The sequence below is a fragment of the Colossoma macropomum genome, unplaced genomic scaffold (genome assembly GCF_904425465.1).
Source record: "Colossoma macropomum unplaced genomic scaffold, Colossoma_macropomum, whole genome shotgun sequence".
Taxonomy (NCBI): domain Eukaryota; kingdom Metazoa; phylum Chordata; class Actinopteri; order Characiformes; family Serrasalmidae; genus Colossoma; species Colossoma macropomum.
This window is the reverse complement of record NW_023494804.1, coordinates 29,477,006-29,498,737: the sequence shown is the minus strand read 5'-3', so window position 1 is coordinate 29,498,737 and position 21,732 is coordinate 29,477,006. Positions and strand designations below refer to the sequence as shown.

Below are 21,732 nucleotides of genomic sequence, written 5' to 3'. Positions count from 1 at the left end.
GCTGCCCACAGGACGCTGTTGGCTGGCTGTTTCTGGTTCTCAGTCCAGCAGCGACACTGAGGTGTTTAAAAACTCCAGCAGCACTGCTGTGTCTGATCCACTCAGACCAGCACAACACACACTAACACACCACCACCACACCAGTGTTACTGCAGTGCTGAGAATGATCCACCACCCAAATAGTACCTGCTCTGTGAGGGTCCTGACCATTGAAAAACAGGGTAACAAAGTATGCAGAGCAACAGGTGGACTACAGTCTGTAATTGTAGAACTACTGTATATGGTAGGTGGACAATCAATGTAGAAACAAAGAGGTGCACTTAATGAAGTGGACTGTTGGTGTAAATTGACCTGTGTTACAGGAATAGCCATGAGTTTGTGTTTAACACTATGTTCTTCATTTTCTAGTGAGCAGTGCTGCCGTGTGAACCATACAGTGCACTTCATCAGAGAAACGTTAACCACTTTAAGTGCAATGGGAGACAATAATATCAGAGTAGGTATGTGCAGGAATAGACAGTAGATATTTAATAAGTTACATGCTCCTTATAATGTCAGTACTTTGTGTTCACTGATATTGTGTCTCATACATGTGAATAGTACATGTTCAAACTGTGTGAAATTGTACTGTTCGGTATGTCCTGCGTAATGCTTTACTCCAGTTATAGAAGCAGCATAACTGAGGGATCATTATTCTGAGTTTCAGATATGATTTTCCGGAGCAGCACATCAAACCTCACCTTACTGAGTTTTAACCTCAGTGATGATGACTTCATACTGATGGACCTGGGCAGCTTTGTTGTGACAAAATGCAGATGGTTAGTGGTTAAGCTTATCAGGTTTAAAGGCATTTATGGAAACCAGTTGGTTATCATTTCCTTATCATTGCTCAAAGAGAAATTCTTATTTTTATTGATTACGTGAGTGAGCTCAGAACTGACCTGGTCTTCAGTTCACACGTGTCCATCTTGTTTTCCATTACAGCAACTCAACCACTGGAACATCATCATACACAAGCACAACAGCAACAATGAGGAGTTCACCAGGTATCAGTTCATAGCCTTTCTTTATGACGAGCCGTTTTAGCTTTTAATCCTTTCTTGATATCAGGAATTCAGTTTACACATGTGAAAACTTAATTTCCACTGAAATTAATAAAAACTGAATTTAATTCTCAAAAAGTGAATTTTTACTAGTGAAAATGTCATTTTTGATATGAAGAATTTAATTCTCACTAGTAAAAATTTAATTTTTGGTATCAAGAATTACATTTTTACTAGAAATTCTAAAAAATCTGTGAAATGTTCCACCAAATAGATGAGATAATATAAAAGTAAACCATATAGAGGCTATATTTAAAGAGTTTTATTCCAAAATGCTGTATGGGTAATTCAACCAAACTGGTTCAAAGTCAGAGTTAAAAACACCTTTCAGATTTTTAGCTGACTTTAGACTAAAATTCTTTTGCTTTGAGTGACAATTACACTTATTTTATTACAACAAGTGATTGAACATTTCATTTTGTCAAAACAATCATTACATTGTTGAAAATTATTAGTCAGTGACAAATTGTTGCTGATTTTGCACATAATTCAAAAATAGCAAACACAGCTTTAAACAGCCGTACTGACATAAAATCATAATATTCGTTATTAAAACGCAAAACGTTTATTTAATAACTTTATTTAATTGGGTGACACTTTATTTTGAGTGGTTCTTTTTAAATGAAACAAACACTCAACATACTCTCAGTAACATGTCAAAAACATTGAGGGCTAGGATTAGGGCCAGGATTAGGATTAGGTTTTGTGTTGAGGTTAAGGTTAAGGTTAGGATTAGGGCCAGGGTTAGGAGTAGGTTTTGGGCTGAGCTCAATTAATGCCTTTTGGTCTAAATTTATTATAACATAAGCCTTGTAAATATCTAAGATCAGTATATCTAAGCTAAGTATTTTTTACTGTGTGGACCACAGTTTGAAAATAACACATCAAATAAAGTCTGTATGAATCATAATGCGGCATTGGCGTTTCTTGTATGTGTAAAGCTCACTCCCAGCAAAGCATACCATGAACAGGCCCTGAGAGTCACATGAATAAAAGCACTGTTTGGCATTTTGGAACAAAACCCTCTATTTATACATTAACTCTGTATTTCTTCTAACTTCTCTATCATGTCCACAAATTCTCTACAACTTTTATGCAGAAACACCTTCCTCAAGCAGTGTAACAACATCAAACACAGGCACAAAAGCTACAGACACAAGAGCTACTGTCCGAGCACTTACCACAAATTTCCCAGGTATGAATAATATCTTTAAAAGCAAATAGCACATGAACAGATATTGAAAGGACTTCAGCAGAAATCAACTTAAACTCTTTTACACGCAGGTTTGAATTTAAAGAGGAGTTCCACTTTTTTTTTAAACAAATCCATAGTTCTACTTTGTTAACATTCCACCAAAATCTACTAATAAATCAGAATTTAACATTTAACCTTTAAGCAGAAACAACCTTCCTAAGCTGTGTGAGAACATCAGAAAGATGTACAACATCAAGTTCATCAACTTCATCTATGATTTGATCTTTAGATCTTCATTTTGCTGCTTTATATGGTGCATAAAAAATTAACAACGTAACAACTTTGACTCATTTCTCCCCTTTTCCCTTACATTTCTCATGACTTTGACTTTGACAGAAACAGGTGGCACCAACACGACATCAATAACAAATTCAACAGCAAGTAACTCATCAGCAGGTATGAACTTACACCCTCCCTGAACACACACAGGTCTAAAATTAAAGGGAAACCTACTGATATTTCAAAATGTCATCATAATTGAATCATTAAGATGTAAAGAATGTGAGTTTGATATGAAATGCTGTTCTAGAAACTTCCCATATCAGAATTGTTCTCAGTGGTGATAGGAACCAGTCGTATGAAGTGTTCAATGCTTTTTAATGCTTATCTCACAAGAAGTTATTACATTAAATGTGTACAAGTATGTTGACATCGTTTTACGATCATCTTCTGATAGTTTACAAAATCTTTTTGGCCTGAAATGTATTTTTAAAAGACATTCATGGCAGAGGGATACATGCATAGTGCTGTGAGACAAAATAGTACCCAGAAAACCTCAGAACACAGTTCAACCTAAAAAAATTACTTCATGTAGTAACAAGCAATTGAACTGAGCAATTGAGCTGATTGGACAGACACAAGACCCTTTATTTGATCTTCAGATTAGACCTTTATTTTGTTGCTGTAAATGGTGCAAAGATTTGCAACAACTTTGACTCATTTCTCCCCTTTTCCCTTACATTTCTCACGACTGTGTTGGAAAGTTTTTTGGTGTATCAATGTAGACAAAAACAGAAATGTTTTTAATAGATCAGATAAGGTTTTAGAATCATTATTGATATTTGCTTGTACTTGTACACAATCAGAACTCAACACTTTGCTGGAAAACATAGATAACTTGTTGAATGGCAGCACCATTAACAGCACTGTGGCAAAGAGCATTATCAACGGCTCCAGTAAATTAATTGACAATCTGGAAAGTACTGAGCCCACTAACAGGTGAGTCAAACAGGTATGTTGGTTACATTGCTTTGCTTATGCATGACTGGTTTGTTGTTTAATCAGGAACTGCAAAAATAGTGACACAGCCAATCCCGTTGTCTCTCTCTTTAAACATCTTCATGAATTGAATTGTTTATGAAACCTTAGTTATTAGAAATCCTGACGTTATATTTGACTCTTCACTTACATCTAAGTCCCACAACAAGTATCTTACCCAGACTGCATTTTTTCATAGCTTTGCTTGCGTTTGGCCTTTCCTCAAGGTCAATGATGCTAAAACACTAGTCTATGATACCCTGCCTCATCCTGATGATCTGCCGTCCTGCAGATTTGAACTCCAACCCTCATCTAACACCCCCCAATCCAATGACAACCTCAGTTCATATTCATAAATTCAAAACTGGGATCCTAAAGTGCTCTCAGGGCCTATTTACACCTTGCATTAACATGCATTTCTGGTGGTAGGGTCACATTCAGATTTCACTTGACCACATGAAAAGCCAGGTGTAAACAGCCCCAGGATGCACTGTGGATTACGATCAGATCACTCAGACTACACTCGGAGGTGGTCAGAGATGGATCTTGAGTGTAAATGCAATGCGTTTTTATTATCCATATACAGTTATGTGAACAGAAATGTTTATGCTGAGCACTGATGAGCAGGTGAGGGGATAATGGATGAAAGGAAAGATGGACACGTGAGGTTGAAGTTCTCCAGACCAAGAGTGGGTCAATGAAAGTGTGCAGGCCAGGAGAATTTTTGTGAAAAAACAGTAGTTTATTCAGATCTGGACACAAAACACATGTTAGTGCGTGGTGTAAACAGGGCCCAAACTGAACATACATCTGTCTGGAACTGTGTACATCATTCCGTTGACTATTTCCACAGCCCTTTGTGGTCTTGCCTTTGCATATTTAGATGAGCTCCTTCATTCCTGTAGATCTCTGAAGTCATGAGTTGTTCTGTAGTCGGCTTCATGCCCGTATTAGAAGCTCCAGGTTGAAGCAGTTTTCTCTGTGGGAGAAATAAACAGCAGGTTTAAAAGTCACTCTAAGATCTAAATGATAGAGGGTTCATCACAGGGGTGTGGATCGATAAGGGTTGGACCTAAAGTTTACAGGAAGCTAAATGTGTGATGGTTTTGAGTTGGATGTGAAAAAAGCAGGAAGGTAGATCTTTAAGAGTCATAGAGCACAAATGGTCACTAAATGGTTTGAAGAATATAAAAATATGTAAATAATTTGCTGTGCAGTTCACAGTCACCAGATCTCAACCCAGCAGTACAGTAAAGTTATTAACCACAGAACTGCATCCCTTTGTCTGCATAACCTGTGTTGCCTTGTGTAGCTATTTACTTTGATCCTGGACACTTTATGTTGCCACCTTGTTATTGATCTATTGATGATTTATCTACTAAATATTTTTACTTACTACGTCACTTTCTTTCCGTTTGCTCTGTGGGCATAGAAAACGTTCCCTAGCTGCGCCTTGACAGGCAATGCTTAGTTTTCCATGTTACACCATGTTACATTCAGCCCATTCACAAGTGATCTGCTCCCTGCTGTTTTTTGCTAATCCATTTCCCGCTGATCTAAAAGACAACTGGACCAGCGACTAGTTAGAAAAAAGCCTGCCCATCCAGAGGTGGGTCAAACTTACGGGTGGGACAGATTCTCCTACAGTAAAATTCAGAAACTGCAGTAACTCAGTCCTTAAATCCACATAATGGTCCTTTACACATTTTTCTCTAAAATGCTGATCACTGCCAATGCAGGACTTGATAAACTCATACCTCTTGTACCATCATTATTCAGAGACAGTCGAGTCCCAAGTCAGTAGTCCTAATCTTTGAGTCCTAAACAAGTCAGCCTGCATTCTTCAGCTAATTTTAGGCCATAACACAGAATAATGGTAACAGTACAATTGCCTTTTTAATGACAGCACGTTAGCAGTACATAGTACATAGTACACAGATAACCATGACAGGCATAAAGGTATACACAAAGAGTAGTGCAAGGACACATGAAAACAATTTATGTGTGTATATATATATATTTGGGTGGTGGATCATTCTCAGCACTGCCGCAGACACAGAAGCACTGCTGTGTCTGATCCACTTGTACCAGCACAACACACACTAACACACCACCACCACGTCAGTGTTACTGCAGTGCTGAGAATGATCCACCACCCAAATAGTACCTGCTCTGTGAGGGTCCATGGGGGTCCTGACCACTGAAGAACAGGGTAAAAGGGGGCTAACAAAGTATCAGAGAAACAGATGGACTACAGTCTGTAACTGTAGAACTACAAAGTGCACCTATATAGTAAGTGGAGCTGATAAAATGGACAATGAGCGTAGAAACAAGGAGGTGGTCAGAATGTTATGCCTAATCAGTGTATCTTCATGTAGTATTTCTCTACATACACACCTAGGAACTGAGGCACACAGTCAGATTTCTGTTGGAAGAAGGGCTAAAGCAAACATAGTTTTATTTTGTGTTTTTTTTTTTGTATTTAATGATTTGGCCAAAATGTCCACATAAGAGTGGTTTTGTCTGGTGTTCTATCTAAAGTGGGTTCGGCCTGTCATAATAACTAAAGTCATGCCAACCCATTATGTTTCATTATCTCTGCCACCCTTATCAAACAGGCCAGATACGAAGATGCTGAACAAGTTGATAAACAATATAGAGCAGTTGCTACAAAAGCTGGAGGTGAATGAAGAGCCTATAATTATTCCCTTACCATCTTTGACTCTGGGGGTAAAGAAGGTGAACGGGACTAACTTTCAGAAGACCTCCTTCACAATGACTGACAGCGGCCTGCAGGTAAGACCCCAGTGGTGAGTGCTAATCCTAATCCTGTGCCAGCCACCTTAAAAACTGTCCTTATCAGCTAAACGTGAGAATGAATCATTGTGAAAGGTGGTGGAACACATTTCGGGAGTAAGCTCACGATGTTCAACTGTATGTTCATCTCTGGTTTGAAAAACAAAAAATGCACTACTTCCCTTTTGTATCGATATGGTGTAAATCAGAAGAGCTTGATAACTGATGACACCTTTGAATGACTGCATCTAATTGTGATGTATGAAATTTTGATTTTTAGAACTTATTTAACAGTTTGTTTCACAGCCTGATTTAAATGCTTTCTACCTATATGTAACCCTTCTATCGGGTGTTCGTCCACACTGGTCAGTGATGGACACCATCACACAGTTTTATTTGCCTCCTGTAATGAGTACAGCAACCACAGTTTAAGTCTCTGTTCATGCTTCGGCCATCCATCCATCATCTAAACCACTTATCCTTCTGGGTCGCGGTGGGGTGCTGGAGCCTATCCCAGCTGTCATTGGGCAGAAGGCAGGATACACCCTGGACAGGTCGCCAGTCCATCGTAGGGCAGGCAGACAGACATACACATTCACACCTAGGGGCAATTTAGCATGTCCAATCAGCCTGACTGCATGTTTTTGGACTGTGGGAGGAAACCCACACAGACACGGGGAGAACAGGCAAACTCCACACAGAAAGGACCCTGGTCGCCCGGCCGGGAATCGAACCCAGGCCATTCTTGCTGTGAGGCGACAGCGCTACCCACTGCGCCACCGTGCCGCCCATGTTTCGGCCAGCATACAACTAAAGAAACAGGCTAATGTTAGCACAGTTCAGGTTTAGCTTTGAATTTATAACACTTTAAATAAAGCGTTTTGAAAAAGCCCAACTAGGTATACTGGTCTCTATTACATGTATTTCAAGACAGTAGGGACAAAAGTCGAACATTTACAGAGTAATTTGCAGTTTTGTTGAGCTGAACATACGAAGCCGTGCTCACCACGGCGGTATGCAAACACTACTGCCGGGGCTGAACCCAATCACCTACATATATATTTATACATATAGGAGCTGTAATATGCTGCCCGACCAGCAGGTGGTGCCAAACCCGTTTAGCACTATTGTACACCGTTACACATATAACAGAAAAGCTTTCCCACTGTATCTGTATTTTTCCACTGACCACCAAATTCAAACTCAAAATGCCTCTTTGCTCCAAGTGTGCGGTGGAACTACTTTTTTGGCACGTCACTTATTGCATGCAGTGTGTTCCTTAGTTGTCTCTTTTTGTTGAATTGCAGGTTGATGGTGGTTCCACTAATGGATCCACTCCTCAGGGCTCTATTGTTCTCCCTGCCTCCATCCTGAAGAACTTCTCTCCCGAGGAGAAGAAACAAGTTTCCAAGATACAGTTTTGCTTCTATCAGAAAACTTCTCTTTTTCAGGTGTGTGTCTCTCCTGTTGCAGGTACTGTATGAATACTGTCTTAGTCCTAAAAGTGTAGTATGAGTTTAGGGTCAATACTTAGCCTCCAAGTCAGCACAGCACTTAAAAACAGATACATAAAAAGCTATTTTTAATAAAATTACTGTCATTACTCTCATGGCTGTGTGCAGCACGGCGCACCGAGCAACAACAAGCTGGTCAGTGGAGTTCTGGCCTCCAGTGTGGCTAACCTCAATATCTCCAGACTGCAAGAGAACGTGAGCATTACCCTGAGGAACACCAAGTCTGTTTCATCGGTAAATGAACCATGAACCGTTATGTACAGTATGTGCCTTAATAGGTTCATTATAGCCTGTCACTGTTGTCTAATTGTATTCCTTTCATTCTGTTCACAGGATAAAAATGTGTTCTGTACATTTTGGAGATATGACTTAAACAGTGAGGACTACGATTTATAATAATGTCGAATTAATTGTGGCAGTTAATTTTTCACTGTTCTTGTTTTCATCACTGATAAATATTCCAATTTGTTTGATGTTTCTTTGATGAGTTGATTGATTTGTTGATTGGCAGGTGGCTCTGGTGGCTGGTCCTCTGATGGCTGCACTGTGTTGAGCAGCACTGAGAATGAGACTGTGTGCAGTTGTGACCATCTCACCAACTTTGGTGTGCTCCTGGTAAGAGAACTAATTATGACTTTCATTCAAGTCATCCTGTTTTTTTGTCTTTAAAGAGGAAAACCACAACGAATGATGGATATTCCAATATTCCAGCAAGACAATGCAAAATGCCACAACGTTCATGAAGTGAAATTCAGGCACGATTTAAAACCCTCTGAAATCGGAAAGCATTCAACTACCAAGTGTATGCAGGTGGCTGTTATCTTATCAGGAAAGAATCCAGATACTAGTCACATGAAGAGACCAGGTGTAAATGGGGACCTAGTCTTGAACACAGCCTCACATTGCTCTGTCGTACTTTCCTAAAGTTTTTAAAATGTCATTTAAAAAAACTGTTTCTCAAACATTCTTAACTACTTTCAAACAATCCTCCAAAATGTGTTCAACATTAATGGTGCAAATTGTGCAAGTTAGCTATGCCATGGTTACTCGATTCTTAGATGCATCGCGATGCAGACGTGGACGATTCTGAATCGATTCACAAATGTCACAAAAATTGATTTTCTAAACTTTAATTTAAAACGTAATGTTGACAGAATGCAAAAGGCGGAACTTGGAAGTGGGTAAGTGCAGCGCCCGGACTGTCTGTGGCGGCACATAACAAAAACACAACAGGATGAGTGAGAAATCCGACTGGCTCCTCTGCATTAAAGCCAGGTTCGGTCAGGAGTCACAACACAAATGTTAAGAAGAGACATTTTGTCCTTTCAACAAAAGTCAAACCACCTTGGAGCCACAACATTTAATGTCCAGTATGTCCAGTATGTGCTGATGTCCTAGTATAGGTTAAAACACAGACTTACTTTACTCTGCTTTAAGCTTTAACTATAGCTGCTTTCCTCAAAAGTAGATCAGTTTCTTGTAAAATGTCTCTCAACATCTGTCTGTTTTACGAGGCTGAAGTCGCTTCTCATTCACCAGCTTCTTGTTTGAATTTTCCCGTTTCACCTTAAATTCTGCCTGAGGAGCCGATTGTAAATGCAGCACCATTTGGTGGAACGGGGAAATTCGAAAGAGAAGCCGACATCTTCACAACTTTTTAGTGTTTCACAGTCTCTCAATGCAGATTTAACATACCAGGAAACCAACTGCGCTGCTTATAAATGCGAATAAGTCCATTAGCTTCCAGATGTTCGTCTTAAATCTCTCTCTTTGCCTTTTCCTAGCTACTAGCCAGGCGAGACTGCGTTATGTGACCTGCAGTCTGGGTGCCGGTTCTCAGTTGTTGCGAACCAGGGCTTTCGCGCTATGTTGCACACGTCCCGTCTCAAAGACATTTTACTGACATAGCGACCCCCCCCCACTCTCTACAAATCCCCAAAACTTACGTAGTGCAGCTTTAAAATAGTTCATATTCATCCTACTAGAATTTTCACAGGCCCCATTTCAGCTGGGAAGGGTGTGCTGGCATCGTCACCACCTTTCACCCCACCATGTACATTTTGTACCTTTAATTTATTTATTTATTTTTATGTGTCGTCTTTTTCTCTTCCAGGACTTCTCCAATCAGTCAATAACAAGTTACCAACAAGTTATCATCCTCAACACCATAACCTACATTGGTTGTGGCATCTCTTCCGTTTTTCTCATGGTCACCTTGGCTATGTACCTGCGGTCAGAGTGAGTTTCATTGTCTTACAACTTGTTCAGTGTTCATTATAGATAAGTTTGTTAATTGAGGAGTTTTGTATGAAGTGCACAACTCACACAGCACTGTGAAGTGCTGATCTACACAAACAAGAATTCAAAAGTTGTGTATACATCAAATATAGATGTTGGCAAAAGCTTGGTGGAATTACATTTTGCAGATTTTCTAAGTGAAAATAAGGAACCGTGTCCTCTACAAAGAACACACTTAAATATGGCGTCATTTCTGTTTATTTGCTAAGTTTAACATATAAAAACCTGCATATGGTGCTTAAAATGTCAGCACTCCTAACTTATCATAATTGTAATTATTTACATCTCCCTTTTATAGGAAGCTGAGAAATGTCGTCCCAAATAAAATCCTGATCCAGCTGTGTTTTGCCCTGCTGCTTCTGAACCTGGTGTTCTTCCTGGACTCGTTGCTGGCTAAGCAGCTTGACAGTGTGGGTCTCTGCATCCCTACAGTCTTCTTCCTGAGCTACTTTCTGTTGGTCTCTTTCACTTGGGTAGCGCTGGAGTCTGTACACATATACCTGACCATTGTCAAAGTTTTCAACAATTACGTCGCCCACTTCATGGTCAAAGTAACGCTGGTTGGATGGGGTATGTGGTTCAGCACTTTGCTCCACTATGCTGACTCTCTGTGTTCTGTATTGTGTAACCTGATATATTCTTTCTCTTCAAAGGTGTTCCTCTGGTTGTGGTCATCATTCCTGTAGCTATTGATAAATCAGTCTATGGAATTACAAGCACTATGTTGGACAACGGATCCGTGGAATACTTGCAAGTAGCATTTGATTATTTTTTTATCTCTTAGGTTAAACAACAAGTAACAACTGAGTATGTCATGCATTCATTTATTTGCAATCAGGCTTCAGAAATCTTGACCCCTGCTGGCACTATTGGTTCACAAACGGCTACTGTTAGATCTTTTTTGAATACAACTAATGAATTTAAACCTCTGATTAACATTTCAAGCAAAACTGTCATCCTGTATATACTGGCGCCCAGACACGTTCACTCTGAACAGTCCTTTAAACCAGTGTTTCTCAGCCCTGGTCCTGGAAGCCCACTGCCCTGGAGGGAAGGAATCAGGGAGGAATATCTCCACAACTTCAGAAATTTTCATTCTTTCTAGCTTGAGCCTGAACAACTGCACTCGTGGCGTTCAAGGTCAATCCCAATTCCAAAAAGTTGGGACGCTGTGTAAAATGTAAATAAATGTAGATAAAAACAGGATGCAATGACTTTCAAATCTCATAGACCCATATTTTATTCACAATAGAACATAGAACACATATCAGATGATGAAAGTGAGACATTTTACCTTTTCAAGAAAAACATTAATTCATTTAGACTTTAATGGCAGCAATGCATCTCAGAAAAGTTGGGACAGGGCCGTGTCCACCACTGTGTAGCATCCCCTCTTCTTTAACAACAGTCTGTAAACGTCTGGGAAGTGAGGAGACCAACTGCTGGAGTTTTGGGAGAGGAATGTTGTCCCATTCTTGTCTGATGTAGGATTCTAGCTAATCAACAGTTCCTGGGTCTTCTTTACCGGATTTTTCATTTCATGATGCACCGAATGTTTTCTGTTGGTAAAGGGTCTGGACTGCAGGCAGGTCAGTTCAGCACCCAGACTCTTCTTCTGTGAAGCCATGTCGCTGTGATAGATGCAGTGTGTGGTTTAGCATCGTCTTGCTGAAATATGCAAGGCCTTCCCTGAAAGAGACGCTGTCTGGATGGGAGCCTGTTTTTAATGCACTGCCGCCTGAGGGCCCGAAGATCACACGCATCCAATATTGAGCATCGGCCTTGTCCCTTGCGTACAGGGATTTCTCCAGATTCTCAGAATCTTTTGATGATACTCTGTACTGTAGATGGTGAGATATTCAAAGTCTTCATAATTTTACGTTGAGGAACATTTTTCTGAAATTGTTTCACAATTTTTAGACGCAGTTTTTCTCAGATTGGTGAACCTCTGCCCATCCCTGCTTCTGAGAGACTCCGCCTCTCTAAAATGCTCTTTTTATATCCAGTCATGTGAGTTAGTTGCTAATCGCTCCTCCAGCTGTTTTTACTTTTCCAGCCTTTTGTTGCCCCTGTCCAACTGAGATGTGTTGCTGCCATCAAGATCTAAATGAGTTAATGTTTTTCATGAAATGGTAAAATGTCTCACTTTCAACATCTGATATGTGTTCTATGTTCTGTTGTGAATAAAATATGAATTTATGAGATTTGCAGATCATTGCGTCCTGTTTTATTGACATTTATTTACATTTTACACAGCATCCCAACTTTTTGGAATTGGGGTTGTGCATATTAATGGGAAATTCCATGATTTATTAAAAAAAAAATTATGTTAACAAGGTATTTCAGAGTGGTTCGATGTGAAATGGTGCATTGTTTAGAAACTTATGATTTCATTAAATGGTGTTGACAGGAACCAGGGGGTCACAATCTCACAACACAAATATTTTATGCATTATCCAACATAATCAGCAGCATCTAAAATCTAGCAATTGGGGGGGCCCTATCTGCCTAGGTACTCCGCCTGACCTACGCATTGTAAAAAGTTTCAAAATAAAAGTGGAGAGAATGTTTTAACCTGTGCTGCTGCTAGGACTCAACAATTAATTGTACTCTAACTGTATCACGATTCAATTAATTAAATCAATTTAACATTAATTTCTATGATGTTGGTGAGATTAGCTAAAGGTAGTTAATTTGGCTAATGTCCACATACACTGACCAGCCACTTCAACAAGTACACCTCCTTGTCTACATGTAGCCTAAATGTAGTCCATCTGTTTCTCTGCATACTTTGTTAGACTTTACCCTGTTCTGTAAGGTCAGAGCCCCACAGAGCAGGTACAAGGAGGTGTACTCAATGCCTAATTTTGTTTACTGATAATTGGATGCTAATAAATGCCCGTTTGAGATTCTAATAAGTAACAGTTTAATTACAGAAAACCATCTTGGTGTTTTCTACCCAGATTGACTGCTTCTTGTTTTCCAACAAAAGACCAAATAAAAAAATCCTAACATTAACATCGCAAAATAAAACCAAACATAGTTATCTTTCATATTTTTCTCCACACTTTGTCTTTATTGAGACATTCTAGCTGCCTTTGTCCTCTCACTTGAGAATCGTAGACAGCATAATGGTACAGTAGTAACCCAGACGCTGTTAGGAGGCCCCCTGGTGGCCACAGGGCCATAAACAGCTGCATGTGCCGCTTATTAGGCTCTGACTACCAGTAACTGAACTCCTGTCTTCTGAGTTTTTATATATAACGTTGATGATGATAAAACAGTGGTGAATCTGAAAAATAAGCTTTCTTTTTGGTACTGTTTTGTCTCAGAACACCCTGTATGTACCTCTCCACCATGAATGAACTAAAGAAAGTATATTTTAGAGCATCAGGCAACGTTTTTCTGGATAATTCATGAAACAGCTTCCTGTAGCGTAGCTTTTAAAGACATTAAACATGCTACATGCTGTCTTTCTTTCTTTATTTTAACCTTTTTGCTTTAAATTAACCTCATTTGTCCTCTTTCACGCAGCTGCTGGTGGAAAGACATGAACGTTTTCCGTATTGTGGTGGGAACGTATTTCTCAGTTACCTACCTGATGAACTTCAGCATGTTTATAGTGGTGTTGACACTCATGTGTCGCATTAAGAAGAAGACCCCCCATCTCGCTCGTAAGCGGACCGTGCTGCATGACATCTGGAGTGTGACCGCGCTTGCTGTGCTCCTGGGCCTCACCTGGATCTTTGGTTTGTTTTCCTGGGGTTCTGCTCACTTGGTCTTCACCTACCTGTCCGCCATCTGTAATTCACTGCAGGGTAATGTCTTATTGAACTACACGGTCATTTAGTCGGCCCACTTGCTGTACTGCACATGGAATATAGGATTAGAATCATTTCATTTTAGCAATAAATGCCTTTTAGCAACTTTCAGTAATGAGCCAACCAGCTTAATTATTAAGATAATTTTTTTAATTATGCGTATGGGAATCCTTTTTAAGACAACAATGTGCAACAAGGAAAGAAATGATACAGCATTTAATATGAAAAAATGGATTTTTAAAACTAAATATTTAATCAAACTAAGTAACTACACTCAAAAGTCAGGCTAAAGCATAAAAAATTGGTAACACTTTACAGATAAGTAGGTAATGATATGGTAATATTATAGTAACGAGTTGTACTTACCTATTGAGTTGTTAATAAATAAGAAGTTAGTAATTGTTGTTGTAACAACATTACATGCTAATTTTTTAGTTACTAAATAATAAGGTACCCACACTTTCCAGCTCTGATTCTGTGTGACCTCAGTATATTTACCTCATCTGTTCTGTAGGTGGACCTACATATAAAAATAATAGAACAGCCATGACTAATTATAATTTAGTCATATTTACAATGTAATGCAGCAATTTCCTACATTATTCTGTAGAACTGATGTTTTCACCTGATGTGAGATGCAGTAACTGAAAAGAAGTAAGTTTGTATTTCACAGCTCCAGTAGCGTTTAGTTATTACAGCTGTTATTACAGCCCGTAACTATATCTGTACATTGTACTGTGTGTAGAGGAATAAAGACATAATGGGTGAGAAACTAAGCATAAACCAGTTCTAAGCATAAACCAGTACCTTTTAGGGTAATAACCCTGATATAAAATGATGTAAATTATGTAATAATAATAATAATAATGATAATAACAGTAATAAGAGATGTTATTATTATTTTACCATTTTATTTAGACTTGGTACCGCTACAATGACTTTTTATTTAATAACAACTAGAAAATTTGCATATATTTTTGGTAAGTACAACTTGCTATCAGAATATTACCACATCATTAACCACTCATTTTCAGTCAGTTAAGTTCTGCTAAGGAATTGTAAAATATCACCCAGAACCGGCTTTCCTTTCCTTTTAAAACAGAACTGTTCACTGACTGCTGCATGACATGATTTTGTGCTTCTGGGCACTAAATATTGCACACATGTTAAATACTACATCAGTTAGATGTCTAAATAAGCAAACAAACAAAAATACTCTAAACAACAACAATGAAAAAATGAAAAGCAATGATAACTGCAGTGGCGGCAATAATGAATCTTCTTCACTTGCTACCGGCTACATCCATTCCATTGTTGCACAATGTTGCTTAACATAAAGTTCTCAAAACACAAAAATATATTTTTTCACAGAGATAATGTACCGCGACCCAGAAGGATAAGCGGTTTAGATGATGTATGTATGTATGTATGTATGTATGTACAGAGATAATGTGACCATGGTGATGCACCAAAGATTCAAGGGCTGTAGACAATATCTTAATCAAACAAAAAGACATAGTTCAAGTGCAACACAATGACCACCATTAAAAATATCAGTGTAGTCACTCTGGGGCAACTGCACTGTCATTAGCTCAGCTGTAGTTTCAAGTTTAACCCGTGTTTAAGCCTCAGTGAGTCACCTAGGCTCCTAAACTCCTTACCTGTGTCCTCAGAAGCTGCCATTTAAAGCAGACCTGTGGTTTAAACTGAACCCAACTGCTGTGGCTCAAATCACACATCTGCCACTAGATGTCGCTGTATCTCAGCTTTACCTTAGGTTTGTCTAAAACCTGCTGAAGACAGTTTTGCTGAGTTTTAAAGCCAGATTATTGAAATTGAAGCACATATTAGCTATATGCCATACTTAGGCCTATATACCTTCCACCATTATGTGTACTAGACTTTAAGGCACTTTCAAATGCCACACCCCTATCACACACACACACACACACACACACAAACAAGAAAGAAATAATGAAGAGAGAAACAATGCAGTAGCTAAGCTGAACAATTAAAATGACCTGCAGCTCAGTGAAATGCGTTGTCTTTGTTCTGGGATCCGTGTTCAGTATTAAAGCTGTGCGGCTCTTTGTGGTTGTGGGACACAGGGCTCATCCTAATCGATCGCCAAATGATGGAATACTGCACACGCATGTCGGATAATCATCAAACATTTTGGCTAATTGTTTTTTGAGTTGATGCACTTTAAATTATGAATAGAGATACAGTACACAGCGTTGTACACAGGTGCTGTGTTGGGTTAGGCCTGATTAAATAGGCTATTTTTGTTGACTGTAAGTATAAATAAACTAATTTAAACTTAAATTATATTTTATTTTTATTTTAATACATAGGGTGAAATTTAGACAGGGTTCAATTACAAATTATGTAATACACTGACCGACAAATTTGAACGTTTTCAAATGGCTACGTCCATGTTATGCCTTTTTTTGCTTAAATTGGCCTGATCATGAAGTCATTTGACAGTATATCTGGTTTAGTGGCAGATCAGGTAGACTGGTACTTGTTTTGTCAGAGCAATCAGGGTTAAGCTGATGGTTTAGCGAAACGCGTTAAACTGAGACTAAACTGCTGCTAAGCTAATGACTGTGCAATTGCTCTGCTAAATTTGCCCAGTGGTAGTGTAGCTGAGCAGTCAATACAAAGAAAAAAACAGACAATAAATAAACAAAACATAGGAAAAACACATGGTGTATAGAGACAATAATAAAGGAAGAGTGTGTATGGAATAAGGCTGCTGACCGCTGACCGCTGACTGTTCCAGGCTTTTTCATCTTTGTGTTCCGCTGTGCTGCGAAGGAAGAAATCAGAAGACAGTGGCGGAAACACTTCATGCTGGGGGAGCTCCCAGGTCTGTCCTCTACTACACTATTTACTAGACATGGATCACTGAGTGTGTTTACACGTACTTAATAATCCCATAACTGACAAAAATCAGATTTCCGCATCTACATGAGTCAGACCATAGATATACAGTCTCAGTGAGGGTGTTTACAAGCACTCAATAATCCGATCATAATCAGATTTTTGCAGTTATCCGATTATTCAAATGGCCATGTACCACACTACGATCTATAAATCCGATTAAAAATAAAGCCTGTCTTGCTGTGTATCAGAGTTTTAGCACTGAGCATGAATCCATGAGGACAGAAAATCAATGAAAACATGTCCGCCTTATGCTAACTGTTTATTTTCACTCAATAATGACCAACAGAATAAATCACCATCAAATTTTTTGCACGTTTAGCTCACAGACACTCCAGACTAACAATTTCTGAAAAGGTATCTAAGGTGCTACCTTTTTCCAAGATCTCTATAGGCAAAAATGTACAACATTTTGCAGGTGCTTCGTAAATTTTTGATCAAAAAATTAACCAAATTCATAAAGATATCAAGATTCTGTTAGCATTTACATGTCACACAATGATCTGAGTAGCCCAGGGTCTCCTGAAAATAACATATGACGTGTGACTGTCACATGTAAATACTTTATACTGCATTTGTAATTGACCCAAATACCAAACAGTTACCCCAAATTACTCTAGGTTTCTAAGGGTTAAATCCAATAAAGAGGCTGGATTTTAGCTCAGTAATCAGATTTCTCAGTGCATGTGAACTCTTACTCTGATTTCTTTCGGATTTCTCAGTCTGCGGATTTCTCAGTCTGCGCATGTACAGAACAGACTGCTGTACTGGAAATAAGCGAGCAGCATTGCTGTGAGACGCAACAAAACGCTTTTGCAGTAGTGCTAAAACTGACTACATTCTTGTCGAAATGAAGGATTTAAATATTCCTAATCTTGTAGATGATGTCTGTTCATATTTTCAGGTAAAGTGGTGCAATGTTTTTTAAAAAAAAGCCTTTTGAGTTTTACGTTACGTTTAAGTCGCGTCTTCTTCTGTGAGTTTATTGGCTGGTTGTAAAGCAGAAATCTGATTACTGTCTGACTCATGTAGACCATTGTCTGATTACTCAAGTGCATATAAACATGTTGATCGGATTACTGACCAAATCTGATTTTCTGCAGTTATTGGATTATTGAGTGCATGTAAACGCACTCACTGTCTTCACTGATCATAGGCGTGTTAATGGTTGCATGTTAAAGGTTGTATGTTGGGTTTTTTGAAACATCTACACTCCAGATCATCCTGCAGTTTGTGCCTTTTTGTTTTTTTACACAGAGAGAGCTCAAAGGGTCTGGAGTAGGGTCACCACCTCAGTCCTATCCTTCAGATTCTCTTCAACCACCCAGGAAAGTAATGTTTCCAGATCAAAGTTTGACAGCTATCCAGACATCGGTGAGTGTTCATTGCTATGTGCCAGCAATCGCAGAGTTCAGCAGAATTCCTTTAAAAGAGTGACGGCAGAATAAAGTGATGTAGTGGTGATACTGAATAAACACTGTCCTGAAAGTATTCAGTGACGTATGACATCACAATACATAACAAAGTAAGATATTCAGAATTAATTTAAAATATATATTGATGAGGCAAATTAGAAAATCTCTGCTTTCTTAATTCATGCTGTTTCTCGCTGTTACTGGTTGGCAGTTTTAATCATGTAACTCTTCTGTTAATATGTTTCATGAAAAATTCTCATATTTGAACGAAGTTAAAAATGCTCAACATGATTTTGGCTGTCATCACCTGCTGCTCCCATAATCTCACTGCCACCTCCCCGATAACAGAACCTTGCCAACTTGTCTATAAAGTGTGTAGCTGTGTGATTTACCATTGATGGCATGTTTGTAACCTGCCATGTAACACAGGAATGAGTCCAGTTTAACACTGATGTTTAGCCTATCACTTGTCGACACATCCACTACCGAGGAGACTGTTCAGTTCAGTCATCACTCAGAAGCGTTTAGTAATGATGAGATTAATAACTGCCTCATCACCCTGATTTATCGGTCCACTCAGGCTTTAGCAGGAATTTTAGCAGGACGTGTTTGTAAAGGAACTGTTTCTTCTTTACACTCTGCACTGATTTTAAAATAGTTAATAAACAAGCATTGATTGAGTTTCAACACAAAAACAGTTTTTGCAGTTTAGTTTTTATAATTGGACTGTTTAGACTGGGGAGTGAACTACGTTTTACTTCCTTTACTTAGTTTTGCTGAAACACTGAAAAAACCTGACAATGTTTGTACTTAAATAATCGAGTTATGTTGCAGTTTCTTGCACTTATTTGTTATCAATTAAACACTTAAATATGGTGTTTTTTCTGCAATTTTTCGTCCACAATTTCTATTTATTTGAGTTTAGCATATTGGTAAAATAAAACTAGAAAATGTGAGCTTTTGCACAGGCCACATTTTACTCTGGTGTGTCTGGAGCATCGTTTGATATGTTCGTGATTGAGAGTAAAATATTAAAAATGTCTGTGTGATGCTAAAATGTTCAATAAAAAATCCAGCAAAGCTTGAATCAAAAATATAAGATGTAAATATGATAAAACGTAGCTTAAAAAACACTGATTAGACATTTGTGGGTGTGGCTCATGAGCAGCTTGATTGACAGCTCTCTGTCTAACACTCCTAGCCTGCTCCGCCACTCATTCAGAACTAAAATCATTATCCAGCTCTGAGACGGTAACTGGACCAAAAAAAGTCACGGACGGACAGACGTGCGGACGGACAGACGGACGGACGGGCAAATGGACAGACGAAGCAACAAGCAAAGGAAAGGATGAACGAACAATGTTCTTGTGTGGATAAACAAATGAATGGGCGACAGGCAGCTACAGACAGGTGGGCTAGCTTGCTAGCTTTTGGTAATGCAGGGTTGCTTTAGCTCACAAAGTTTCTCTGACTCTGAAACTTGCGTGGGCGGAGCAACAGACATCAGCCTTGTGATTGGCCAGGGGAATGCTTACAGAAGCGTTACCCAACATTAGGACCACTCAGTTTACATTGACAGGGGAGAAGTATGGTGACATATATTGGCCATTTATTGGTCAGTGGAACATTATTCTTGTATACTTAGTACATGTTTACTGTTTGCCTGCGAGAACAAGATTCACTTAATTAGAAAGAAAGCACAGATTTAGGTTCTCCAGTTCTTTAAAGCCCATTCTTCTTTCATTGTTTTTGCCTCCTCTATCTGATCAGCTTATTACTGTCTTATTAAATGGGGATGTTGAAAATCCAGGATGTCAGACGTTTTATGTGCCTTTCTGTGTGTGTTCACTTCATTTATTGTGCAGTGATGATGTAACACTGATCTTTTTAACTTGCAGGGGACACGTGTACGGACAGAACGATCACTCAGGAGCCCACCTCAGACGTAGATATGAACAGTGACAAAAAGTGTATAAATTAAGACACGTGATATCACGGCAGCTCCAATGTTTTTTAAGTGGGTAATATGTTGTCAGTATACATGACCTGTAAGTAAGTGACATACAAAGCATTTAAAGGTACTCATTATGTGCAGTTTCCAGTTTTCCAGTGAAGTGTGTTTAATTGAGGGCTGGATCATGACTTAAGCTGTAGCTACTAGTGGTTCATTTTGGTGGCACTTCCACAGTCTGTATGCAGAGTTTATGTATTTATTGAATGCTAAGTGGTAAAGAGGGGTGGTTGTGGCTGCAGCACTGGTTGTTCCTAGGCTGCTGTGGAGGAAGCTGTTGGCAGAGGGAAGCCATTAGGCTACGTTTACACAGCAGGTAAAAGTGGCCCAAATCTGATCTTTTTCTTCATATGTGACACAGATGTGTGTCAGGGTGAACAGATAAACACACTGAATCTGATTTTCAGATTCTGAAATAAAAGTTAAAAGTCTGAAAGCAAAGTTTAAAGAATCCGATGACACCAAACAAAGAAGTGACCGCGCCCTTTTTACGGCTCAAACACATTCTGGGTGATGAGCCCAGCTGTCAGTCAGTGAAGCTTCATGATGGCTCCTGTGATGCTGGTGAAGATGAAGCTGATCCTCCGGGAGCGACTGGCGTTCGTTGGCGGTCGTGATTGTTTACCTCTGGATGAGCCGTGAAGCAGCGTGACGCTCTTTTGCCCATGAGGGTCAGTTTAGGAGCTGATCTGTTTAGACTGATGATACAGATCACATTTAAAAGATAATCTGAACAGCCAAACAAAAAAAATCAGATTTGGTGAGAAAATCAGATTTGGGCCACTTTTACCTGCTGTGTGAAAGTAGGCTTAGTCTGACCACTTAAGTCTTGTGGGCTGGCACACGCACATTGGGGATGAAATTTTATAGAAACTACAGTCGTATGCAAATGTTTGTACACCCTGGTCAAATGACATGTTTTGTTTATTTTTGAAGTGAAAATTAGTTCACGCATCCTTTACAGGACGAAACTTAAAATGGCATTTTTTCCACATTTTTTTCTGCATAATTTCTATTTACGTACAACATAAAATATAAAATGTGCCGTGACCTTTGCTCAGGCCGCATTTTGTTTTTTTTTCACAATGTGTTAAATTCTGCAAACAAATAGTAATTGGGCTTTAGAAAGTGTGCAGCAAAGGTGTGTAGTAGAGGAAGTTCTAACTTATTTTCACTTGTAAAACCTACAGAACGTGTCATCTGACCAGGGGTGCCCAAACTTTTGCATATGAGTGTAGGTGCCTCATTAACTTCAGTCTTACCTGATCAAAGTAATTATTTTTTGTACCTAATTGTACTCGCTGGTCCATAAAGCA

The 21,732-nt window shown here is 39.0% G+C and overlaps 1 protein-coding gene across 2 annotated transcripts in view; it reads left to right on the top strand.

Moving 5' to 3' along the window:
* The window catches only part of LOC118825215 (adhesion G-protein coupled receptor G2-like), a 29,289-nt gene extending 8,500 nt beyond the window's left edge, over positions 1-20,789 (top strand). The window contains exons 6-24 of one of the 2 annotated variants that reach the window (XM_036595790.1): positions 409-500; positions 707-818; positions 985-1,046; positions 2,203-2,298; positions 2,695-2,754; positions 3,444-3,576; positions 6,234-6,411; positions 7,719-7,862; positions 8,034-8,159; positions 8,259-8,301; positions 8,437-8,540; positions 10,039-10,163; positions 10,522-10,793; positions 10,877-10,973; positions 13,758-14,041; positions 16,830-16,916; positions 18,248-18,364; positions 19,607-19,815; positions 20,304-20,789. In XM_036595790.1, the coding sequence (XP_036451683.1) occupies positions 409-500; positions 707-818; positions 985-1,046; positions 2,203-2,298; positions 2,695-2,754; positions 3,444-3,576; positions 6,234-6,411; positions 7,719-7,862; positions 8,034-8,159; positions 8,259-8,301; positions 8,437-8,540; positions 10,039-10,163; positions 10,522-10,793; positions 10,877-10,973; positions 13,758-14,041; positions 16,830-16,916; positions 18,248-18,364; positions 19,607-19,782 (2,308 nt within the window). In that variant the 3' untranslated portion in view covers positions 19,783-19,815; positions 20,304-20,789. The remainder of the gene's footprint in view (positions 1-408; positions 501-706; positions 819-984; positions 1,047-2,202; positions 2,299-2,694; positions 2,755-3,443; positions 3,577-6,233; positions 6,412-7,718; positions 7,863-8,033; positions 8,160-8,258; positions 8,302-8,436; positions 8,541-10,038; positions 10,164-10,521; positions 10,794-10,876; positions 10,974-13,757; positions 14,042-16,829; positions 16,917-18,247; positions 18,365-19,606; positions 19,816-20,303) is intronic. The other variant, XM_036595791.1, reaches the window with a different exon arrangement.
* The last annotated feature ends 943 nt before the right edge of the window (positions 20,790-21,732 follow it).